This window comes from Lampris incognitus, chromosome 15, assembly GCF_029633865.1.
Source record: "Lampris incognitus isolate fLamInc1 chromosome 15, fLamInc1.hap2, whole genome shotgun sequence".
In the NCBI taxonomy this organism is placed as follows: domain Eukaryota; kingdom Metazoa; phylum Chordata; class Actinopteri; order Lampriformes; family Lampridae; genus Lampris; species Lampris incognitus.
The window spans coordinates 7,411,743-7,423,796 of record NC_079225.1 but is presented as its reverse complement, the minus strand read 5'-3'; the positions used below and the strand labels follow the sequence as shown (position 1 = coordinate 7,423,796).

The window sequence follows — 12,054 nt, the reverse complement described above, 5'->3', positions numbered from 1 at the left end:
GGCATGTGTAGCCCTGGTTAGCCTCATCTGATCACTACATGCTGTTACTTTAATGTGAATGTAGGCATGTGTAGTCTGGTTAGTCTCATCTGATCACTGCTGTTACTTTAACGTGAAGGTAGGCATGTGTAGCCTGGTTACCCTCATCTGACCACTACATGCTGTTACTTTAACGTGAGGGTAGGCATGTGTAGCCCTGGTTAGCCTCATCTGATCAATACATGCTGTTACTTTAACGTGAAGGTATCCATGTGTAGTCCTGGTTAGCCTAACCTAATCACTAGATGCTGTTACTTTAACTTGAAGGTAGGCATGTGTAGCCCTGGTTAGCCTCAACTGACCACTACATGCTGTTACTTTAACGTGAAGGTAGGCATGTGTAGCCTGGTTAGCCTCACCTAATCACTACATGCTGTTACTTTAACGTGAAGGTAGGCATGTGTAGCCCTGGTTAGCCTCATCTGATCACTACATGCTGTTACTTTAACGTGAAGGTAGGCATGTGTAGCCCTGGTTAGCCTCATCTGATCACTACATGCTGTTACTTTAATGTGAAGGTAGGCATGTGTAGCCTGGTTAGCCTCAACTGACCACTACATGCCGTTACTTTAACGTGAAGGTAGGCATGTGTAGCCTGGTTAGCCTCATCTGATCACTACATGCTGTTACTTTAACATGAATGTAGGCATGTGTAGTCTGGTTAGTCTCATCTGATCACTGCTGTTACTTTAACGTGAAGGTAGGCATGTGTAGCCTGGTTACCCTCATCTGACCACTACATGCTGTTACTTTAACGTGAGGGTAGGCATGTGTAGCCCTGGTTAGCCTCACCTAATCACTAGATGCTGTTACTTTAACGTGAAGGTAGGCATGTGTAGCCTGGTTAGCCTCAACTGACCACTACATGCTGTTACTTTAACGTGAAGGTAGGCATGTGTAGCCTGGTTAGCCTCATCTGATCACTACATGCTGTTACTTTCCACCCAGCTGCTTCATTCACTGAATGTGGGCAGCACAACTTTAACAACACCAGGAAGACATATTTCATTACCGTTACATCTCAGTTGGCTCATTGCTAAGGTTAGGGATTACCTTCCCCATTGACAGCACCCATGCTAAATATCTGTATATTTGGATAAAATAATTTGCCAAAATGCATTTTCTTAAAAAAAAAACAAAAAAAAAAACAGCTGGAGAACTCAACAAACTGGACTGCACAAAAACATAAGATCACTAAGGATGCCTTTTTTTTGGGGGGGGGGGGATTTTTCTCCCCTTTCCTCCCCAACTGCATCTGACCAATTACCCCACTCTTCCACGCCATCCCGGTTGCTGCTACACCTCCTCTGCTGATCCGGGGAGGGCTGCAGACTACCAAATGTCTCCTCCGATACATGTGGAGTCACCTGCTGCTTCTTTTCACCTGACAGTGAGGAGTTTCACCAGGGGGACGTAGCACATGAGAGGATCACGCTATTCCCACCAGTCCCCCCCCCCCGCCCCGAACAGGTGCCCCGACCGACCAGAGGAGGTGCTACTGCAGCAACCAGGACACATACCCATATCCGGCTTCCCACCCACAGACACGGCCAATTGTGTCTGTAGGGATGCCTGACCAAGCCGGAGGTAACACGGGGATTCGAACCGGCGATCCTTGTGTTGGTATGCAATGGAATAGTCCGCCACGCTAGCCGGATAAGGATACTGTTTTTAAAGGTACAATCTGTAATGGTGTGAAAGAGCGGCCTCCACAGCATTTTATGATGAATTAGAAAACATTTTTTATTGTCGGGTAGAACCAATGGGTGGCAGTCCGTCCCCACGGGACTGTTGACTCTTGTAGACAGACAGAGATGGAAAGACGTGAAGGCAGATGGACAGATGAATACTGTTAAAGCAGTATCAAGTAGCTGTTTGGTGGAACATATGGTTAAGTCACCTCGGCTGCAGTGTGATGGCTGAGGGAGAGTGACACACTGACTGCGTTACATGCACACTGAAGTCGAGCTACGATTACAGCTCCATTAGGCCATGTAACTGGACTACTGTCGCTGTTCCTTGTATACAAGAACCGGGGCAGAATCAATTTATTGACAGAAGTATGTCCGACCCTGGTACGGTAGGTGGCGATAGGTCCCCTTTCAGCTGGTTGCTACTGGATGAAAGACCGTTGTGGGAACTATGGATCATGCACAGAACACCTAGGCCAGTTCGGGGCCGATTGAAGCTATACATGCCAGAGTAAATCCATCCCCAACCGCATCATCTAGGTGTGTTAGTCCCACTTCCAGAAATTCTATTTAGTATGATTTTAGTCAGACTACCACGTTTACATGTATTTTAAAAGTCCAGTTTTAGTCGGTCGACTTTTTCTAACATCATGTAAACGTACCGAGTCACCGTTCGGATCAGTTCCTAGCAGTCCAGGTTTCATCATGCACTTTGTCTACCACCAGGCACAAGGCCTCCTAGGAAATACAGCGACTGCTTTACAGCACACACAAGTACAGCAGTTTTACTTTATCGCAGGGACAGATTAGCTATGTTCCCACACAAGGTCGTCTTCTGAGCTACTGCTTGTAAATAACGCACGTGCCTTCACGTTGCTATACTGCAGGAAAGTAAGCTCTTCAGGCGCCTTTGCAACAGTTGACAAAAAAGATGGAGTAGCCATTTTTGAAAATATCTGTGCATCTGGTGTGGATTACTTTTCAAAACAATCTATGCTAACACTTCCTGACATAACATGTGATTTCACTAACACAGCTTGATGGGGTCACATATAAACACTACAATCTAGTTTATCCCAAACTAGACTAGAAAATAAAAAGATGCATCCTGAGTTAAAGTAAAATACATGAACAACATCAAAGACAAGGTGCCAGAGGGAAGACTCTGCACACAGAACACGACAACAACCACACTTCTGCTAACACACATGCACACACAGTCCTGTTGTCCAGTACAGTGGCCCAAGCGCTCAAAAGGTGCACTCACCTGGATGACTCCTTCCATCATGCTCACCATCTTGTTGACAATGGCTATGACCTTGTGGGTCCTCTCTGAGGGGGACATCTCGGGCCGGTAATGTGGGGAGAGGACGTAGCGGCAGGCCATGTAGAGGACATAGGTGGGGGACAGCTTGAAGTGTACTGTGGAGCTGTTGGTGTAGTTGATGATGGCCGACAGGAAAGCGTCTTCCGCTGGAGGGGGGAAACAGAAAAGCACACAGAGATTGAGGACATGGATGTTATTTCAGGTGCAGAGAAAATCCAGTAGATTCAAGCGAAGCATGAAACAGTCAAGCGCACCAGTACCCAAGAACACAGACAACAGACAGGTAGACAGACAGACACCTATTAGAATTACATGGTGAATTCTTTTAAAACTCCAACTCTACTTAGCTTAATACTGTAGCACCAGGATACGATCTGGTCACAGCGGTTGTATTCTTCTAACCAGTGCAAATCCTTAAAACTTGTCATGTCAGTTTTTATGCCCCACTTGATGAGCCTGAGATGTGTCCTGTGCTCATCGTCTCTTACAGATCTATCATGCTGGTTACTGGTCGATTTGCAAAACATTTAAAAAGGGGGATAGTGAGGACATCCATCCATGAGGAGCAGTTATGGACATCATCCGTTGAATGCATCTTTCAGATCAACACTTTTTTCCACTGGAAAACCTTCAACAAGTTAGACATTTTTGTATCATGTTTTCGGCATTTTCTGCTTCATTTGACAGTGAGAGCAGAGAGAGAGGAAAGGCAGGGGACAGAGAGGATGACATGCAGCGAAGGGCCCAGGCCGCATTCGAACCCTAACCACCGCAGTAAGGACTCAGCCTTATGTGGTACCACTCTACCAGGTGAGCCACTGGGGAGCCCCAGATGTAAATGATTTTTTTTCTTCTGGCATTTTCCGCCTTTAGGAATCAGGAACATTTATCTGTCATTTCTCTTCATGCACTTGCACACATGAAATGAAACAAAACACCGTTTCCCCCAGCCCACAGCAGCGCAACACAAAGACAAAAACATCCAAAAACTACAAGAACACATATATCCAAACTAAGAACACACATATCCAAACTAAGGACACACATATATCCAAACTAAGGACACACATATATCCAAACTAAGAACACTATCCAAACTAAGAACACATATATCCAAACTAGGGACACACATCCAAACTAAGAACACACACATCCAAACTAAGAACACACATATCCAAACTAAGAACACTATCCAAACTAAGGACACATCCAAACTAAGGACACACATATCCAAACTAAGACCACTATCCAAACTAAGAACACACATATCCAAACTAAGAACACTATCTACACTAAGAACACAAATGTCCAAACTAAGAACACACATATATCCAAACTAAGAACACACCTATCCAAACTAAGAACACATATATCCAAACTAAGAACACTATCCAAACTAAGAACACACCTATCCAAACTAAGAACACATAAATCCAAACTAAGAACACATATATCCAAACTAAGAACACATATATATCCAAACTAAGAACACATATATCCAAACTAAGAACACATAAATCCAAACCAAGAACAAATATATACAAACTAAGAACACACCTATCCAAACTAAGAACACGTATATATCCAAACTAAGAACACACATATCCAAACTAAAAACACTATCTAAACTAAGAACACATATATACAAACTAAGAACACAATGTCCAAACTAAGAACACACATATATTCAAACTAAGAACACATATATACAAACTAAGAACATGTATATATCCAAACTAAGAACACACATATATTCAACTAAGAACACACCTATCCAAACTAAGAACACACATATATTCAAACTAAGAACACACCTATCCAAACTAAGAAGATGCATATCCAAACTAAGAACACATATATCCAAACTAAGAACACATATATCCAAACTAAGGACACACATATCCAAACTAAGGAAGCATCCAAACTAAGAACACACATATCCAAACTAAGGACGCATCCAAACTAAGAACACATATCCAAACTAAGAACACATATATATCCAAACTAAGAACACATATATCCAAACTAAGAACACACATATCCAAACTAAGAACACATATATCTAACTAAGAACACATACCCAAACTAAGAACACACATATCCAAACTAAAAACACTATCTAAACTAAGAACACATATATACAAACTAAGAACACAATGGCCAAACTAAGAACACACATATATTCAAACTAAGAACACATATATACAAACTAAGAACATGTATATATCCAAACTAAGAACACACATATATTCAAACTAAGAACACACCTATCCAAACTAAGAACACACATATATTCAAACTAAGAACACACCTATCCAAACTAAGAAGATGCATATCCAAACTAAGAACACATATATCCAAACTAAGAACACATATATCCAAACTAAGAACACATATATCCAAACTAAGGACGCATCCAAACTAAGAACACATATATCCAAACTAAGGACACACATATCCAAACTAAGAACACAAACTAGGGACACACATATCCAAACTAAGAACACACATATCCAAACTAAGAACACATATATCTAACTAAGAACACATATATCTAACTAAGAACACATACCCAAACTAAGAACACACATATCCAAACTAAAAACACTATCTAAACTAAGAACACATATATACAAACTAAGAACACATACCCAAACTAAGAACACACATATCCAAACTAAAAACACTATCTAAACTAACAACACATATATCCAAACTAAGAACACTATCTAAACTAAGAACACATATATACAAACTAGGAACACAATGTCCAAACTAAGAACACATATATCCAAACTAAGGACACACATATCCAAACTAAGAACACTATCCAAACTAAGAACACATATATCCAAACTAGGGACACACATATCCAAAACTAAGAACACACATATCCAAACTAAGAACACATATATCCAAACTACGAACACATGTATAAAAACTAAACACATATCTAAACTAAGAATACATCCAAACTAAACACATATATCTAAACTACTACTACTACTGTTACTTTCGGCTGATCCCGTTAGGGGTCGCCACAGCGGATCATCCATGTATACCCAAACTAAGAACACATACAGTGCATCCGGAAAATATTCACACCCCTTCACTTTCCCCACATTTTGTTATGTTACAGCCTTATTCCAAAATGGATTAAATTCCTTTTTTTTCATCAATCTACACACAATACCCCATAATGACAAAGCGAAAAAGATTTTGTAGAAAGTTTTGCAAATTTATTAAAAATAAAAAACTGAAATATTGCATGTACATAAGTATCAACACCCTTTACTCAGTACTTGGTTGAGGCACCCTTGGCAGCGATTACAGCCTCAAGTCTTCTTGGGTATGAAGCTACAAGCTTGGCACACCTATATTTGGGGTATTTCTCCCATTCTTCTCTGCAGATCCTCTCGAGCTCTGTAAGGTTAGATGGGGATCGTCGCTGCACAGCTATTTTCAGGTCTTTCCAGAGATGTTCAATGGGGTTCAAGTCTGGGCTCTGGCTGGGCCACCCAAGGACATTCACAGACTTGTCCCGAAGCCACTCCTTCGTTGTCTTGGCTGTGTGCTTAGGCTCGTTCTCGTGTTGAAAGGTAAACCTTCGCCCCAGTCTGAGGTCCTGAGCGCTCTGGAGCAGGTTTTCATCAAGGATCTCTCTGTACTTTGCTCCATTCATCTTTCCCTCGTTCCTGACTAGTCTCCCAGGTCCTGCCGCTGAAGAACATCCCCACAGCATGATGCTGCCACCACCATGCTTCACTGTAGGGATGGTATTAGCAAGGTGATGAGAGGTGCGTGGTTTCCTCCTGATGTGACGTTTGGCATTCAGGCCAAAGAGTTCAATCTTGGTTTCATCAGACCAGAGAATCTTGTTTCTCATGGTCTGAGAGTCTTTTAGGTGCTTTCTGGCAAACTCCAAGCAGGCTGTCCTGTGCCTTTTACTGAGCAGAGGCTTCCGTCTGGCCACTCTACCATAAAGGCCTGATTGGTGGAGTGCTGCAGAGACGGTTGCCCTTCTGGAAGGTTCTCCCATCTCCACAGAGGAACGCTGGAGCTCTGTCAGAGGGACTATCGGGTTCTTGGTCACCTCCCTGACCAAGGCCCTTCTCCCCTGATTGTTCAGTTTGGCTGGGCGGCCAGCTCTAGGAAGAGTCCTGGTGGATCCAAACTTCTTCCATTTACGAATGATGGAGACCACTGTGCTCTTCAGGACCTTCAAAGCTATAGAATTTTTTTGTACTCTTCCCCAGATCGGTGCCTCGATAAAATCCTGTCACGGAGGTCCACAGACAATTCCTTTGACTTCATGGCTTGGTTTCTGCTCTGACATGCACTGTCAACAGTGGGACCTTATATAGACAGGTGTGTGCCTTTCCAAATCATGTCCGATCAATTGAATTTACTACGGGTGGACTCCAATCAAGATGTAGAAACATCTCAAGGATGATCAGTGGAAACAGGATGAACCTGAGCTCAATTTTGAGTGTCATAGCAAAGGGTGTGAATACTTATGTACATGCAATATTTCAGTTTTTTATTTTTAGTGAATTTGCAAAAATTTCTACAAAACCTTTTTCGCTTTGTCATTATGGGGTATTGTGTGTAGATTGATGAGAAAAAAAGGAATTTAATCCATTTTGGAATAAGGCTGTAACATAACAACATGTGGGGAAAGTGAAGGGGTGTGAATACTTTCCGGATGCACTGTATATCTAAACTAAAAACACATATAGCCAAACTAAACACATGTATCCAAACACACACAAAAAAAAAAATCACTGTCCAAGAGAACCAACGCCAGCCAGGATGACCGTCGGAACTGCTGGTCTGCATGGGCTAGCAGTTAGCTTAGCCTGCCCCACTTCTGCGTCCTGTCAGATGTGTTACCTCTTCGAGCACAGCTCCGGGCAGGGCCGTGGTCCTTGGACCCACTGAATGCAGCAGACCAGGCTTCCCCAGTCGATCCAACGCCAGCTCTCCCTGCCAGACACCCTCGACACACCTCGCCGCACTCCACACGACGACACCAAAAACACAGTCAATGCTAGGTGAGGCCGCCGCCAGACCACCTTCGATGTTATTGGAACTGCCGGTCTGCATGGGCTAGCAGTTCACTTAGTTTGCCCTGCTTCTGTGTCCTGTCAAACTGCATTTGGTGTTACCTCTTCGGGCGCAGCTCCGGGCAGGGCCGTGGTCCTTGGGCCCACAGGACGTAGCAGACCAAGCTCTCCCAGCCATCAAACGAAGACACAAACTTAAGACAAAGATGTGGACAAGGACACTGCATGGACGGTGCTGGGTGAAGCCGCTGCAAACGTTAGTCCGTGTCGCCATTTTCCCATTGGTTACTGGGTGTAACCAAACCCAAACAGTAAACACGCACTCCAAATTTCTACAATATAAATGGCTAAGCAGACAGTACATCCCTCTGACTAGGTTGCATCACATTTTCAATAAACTCCCTTTAATTATCACAACAAAATCTTTACCAAAAGAGAATTTGTGGCCTCTGGGCTTTTTTGATGTGGTGCCTGATGCTCTACCTCCTCACAGACTGATGCAATATCGTGGAACTATTTTGTTTTTTGAAGAATGCCACTGGCAAGGACCAAAAGTATCGGTAATACATGAAAAAAAAAACTTATGTGCATAGTCATTGTCCTTCTTGTCCTACGTAGTCTATCAGCTTGGCACATCTTGACGTGGCAATATTTTCTGACTCTTCCTTTCAAAATAGTTTTAGATCTGTCAAATTGCAAGGGCATCTCATGTGCACAGCCCTCTTCAAGTCACCTGACATATGTTCAATTGAATCCAGGTCTGGGCTCCGGCTGGGCCATTTCAAAATGTTGATTTTCTTTTGGTGAAGCCATTCCTTTGTTGATTTGGATGTATGCTTTGGGTCATTGTTGTGCTCAAAGGTGAAATTCCTCTTCATCTTCAGCTTTCTATCAGATGTAAAGGTTTTGCACCAAAATCAACTAGTATTTGGAACTATTCGTGATTCCCTCCTCCTTGACTAAGCCCCAGTTCCGGCTGAAGAAAAGCAGCCTCAAAGCCTGATGCTTAACCGTGGGTATGGTGTTCTTTTGGTTATGTGCTGTGTTGTTTCTGCGCCAAACATACCTTTTGGAATCATGGCTAAAAAGTTCAACCTTGGTCTCATCAGACCATAACACATTTTTCACATGGTTTTGCGAGACTGGATGTATCTTTTGCAAAATTTAGCTGTGTGAAAAGTCTTCCGTCTTGCCACCCTACCCCATAGCCCAGACATATGACGGGAGGGAGCAACCAGTACTTGGAGGAAATTCCTGCAGCAGCTTGTTTAATGTTGCCGTAGGCCTCTTTGCAGCCTCCCTGACCAGTTATCGCCTTGTCTTCTCATCAGTTTTGGAGGGACATCCTATTCTTTGTAATGTCGCTGTTGTGCCATATATTGTTCACTTGTTGATGGTGGTTTTCACTGTGTTGCGTGGTATATCTACTACCTTGGGAATTCTTTTGCACCCCTCTCCTGACCGATACCTTACAACAATGAGATCCTATTTATGCTTTGTCAGCTCTCTGTGGACCATGGCTTTTGCAGTTGGATGAAACCAATAAGATATCAGGAATATCCTACAGGAACACCTGAACTTCATTTGGGGTTAAGTAGTCACTTTAATTCACAGCTGTTTGAACGGGATCGGTTAATTCTGAACACAGCCACATCCCCAATTATAAAAGGGTGTGCACACTTACGTAACCAGGTTATTGCAAGTTTTGTATTTTTCTTTCTGATTGATTTCCAATTTTTACAGGTTGCAATTTCCTATTAGGATGGAAAAAGGTCTGACAAGATTTATCTTGGTTTCATTCTTTACATCCCAAAAACCCGCTATTTCAGCAGCGCTGTGTAGACTTTTTATATCCACCGTAGAAACAGAGTTGGGTTGGAATAGCAGCTCAATTAGCTAAACAGCTAAGAGAAACAAAGAGAGGAACTCAGGGAAGTAAGGGTCCAGATGTTGGATGATGGAGGGACAGGTGAAGTACAGACAAAAAGCAAAATAAGGGGGTAAACAGAAAGAGGAGCAGCACAAGTAATAGAGAGTTAGCTGGTACAAGAACCCAAAACACCATACAAGGAAGAAGGATTATGACCAAAACGTATGACACGTTACGCTGAACTCTTCAACCCACTTCGCTGCAGTGGCAAAACTTCTGTGTACCCATCAACAATCTCTAAAGAATACAAGGATCATTACAGCATAACGACGACAGTAACTTAGGACAAACTAAGCCACTGAAAGGAAAATAGAGGTATGCCAGTAGGTGGTTTCCAGCCACAAACTGGTTCTGTAACACACACAAATGCACAAACACAAAGGACTGCCAGTATTCTACTCACAGTTGTCTCTGAATTCGATGCCAGCAGGCAGAGTCGCCTCTGGTGCAGAGCTGTCATGGGACCTGCGGAGACATGACACACCCATGTGTGAGGAGCAGGATGAGTGTGTGCACACAGCGGCCGAAGAGGTGGTCGGTGGAAATCCAGCAGACCAGGTTGCCATTGACGCTGCTTTCCACCGACACCCACAACTCTAATGGCAGTGTCCTGTCCTGCCTGTAGACCATGCTGAGCGGACATGTCTGATGAGTGTGTGTGTGTGTGTGTAAACTGAATGTGCAGGACTGAGGACGTAACTGTGGTGGAACTATGTTGCCACACTATAAACTCAGTAAGCAGGACAGAGGACGTAACTGTGGTGGGACTATGTTGCCACACTATAAACTCAGTAAGCAGGACTGAGGACGTAACTGTGGTGGGACTATGTTGCCACATTATAAACTCAGTAAGCAGGACTGAGGACGTTACTGTGGTGGGACTATGTTGCCACACTATAAACTCAGTAAGCAGGACTGAGGACGTAACTGTGGTGGGACTATGTTGCCACATTATAAACTCAGTAAGCAGGACTGAGGACGTAACTGTGGTGGAACTATGTTGCCACACTATAAACTCAGTAAGCAGGACAGAGGACGTACCTGTGGTGGGACTATGTTGCCACACTATAAACTCAGTAAGCAGGACTGAGGACGTACCTGTGGTGGGACTATGTTGCCACACTATAAACTCAGTAAGCAGGACTGAGGACGTTACTGTGGTGGGACTATGTTGCCACACTATAAACTCAGTAAGCAGGACTGAGGACGTAACTGTGGTGGGACTATGTTGCCACATTATAAACTCAGTAAGCAGGACTGAGGACGTTACTGTGGTGGGACTATGTTGCCACACTATAAACTCAGTAAGCAGGACTGAGGACGTAACTGTGGTGGGACTATGTTGCCACATTATAAACTCAGTAAGCAGGACAGAGGACGTAACTGTGGTGGGACTATGTTGCCACACTATAAACTCAGTAAGCAGGACTGAGGACGTTACTGTGGTGGGACTATGTTGCCACACTATAAACTCAGTAAGCAGGACTGAGGACGTAACTGTGGTGGGACTATGTTGCCATATTATAAACTCAGTAAGCAGGACTGAGGACGTTACTGTGGTGGGACTATGTTGCCACATTATAAACTCAGTAAGCAGGACTGAGGACGTAACTGTGGTGGGACTATGTTGCCATATTATAAACTCAGTAAGCAGGACTGAGGACGTAACTGTGGTGGGACTATGTTGCCATATTATAAACTCAGTAAGCAGGACTGAGGACGTTACTGTGGTGGGACTATGTTGCCACATTATAAACTCAGTAAGCAGGACTGAGGACGTAACTGTGGTGGGACTATGTTGCCACATTATAAACTCAGTAAGCAGGACTGAGGACGTTACTGTGGTGGGACTATGTTGCCACACTATAAACTCAGTAAGCAGGACTGAGGACGTTACTGTGGTGGGACTATGTTGCCACACTATAAACTCAGTAAGCAGGACTGAGGACGTAACTGTGGTGGGACTATGTTGCCACACTATAAACTCAGTAAGCAGGACTG

General features: G+C 43.5%; 1 protein-coding gene across 13 annotated transcripts in view; it reads right to left on the bottom strand.

Annotated features, from left to right (window-relative positions):
* The window catches only part of afdna (afadin, adherens junction formation factor a), a 251,241-nt gene that overhangs the window by 124,347 nt on the left and 114,840 nt on the right, over positions 1–12,054 (bottom strand). For all 13 annotated transcript variants that reach the window (XM_056295142.1, XM_056295145.1, XM_056295149.1 and 10 more), the window contains exons 13-14: positions 10,457–10,518; positions 2,998–3,203 (exon numbers count right to left, since the gene is read on the bottom strand). In XM_056295142.1, the coding sequence (XP_056151117.1) occupies positions 2,998–3,203; positions 10,457–10,518 (268 nt within the window). The remainder of the gene's footprint in view (positions 1–2,997; positions 3,204–10,456; positions 10,519–12,054) is intronic.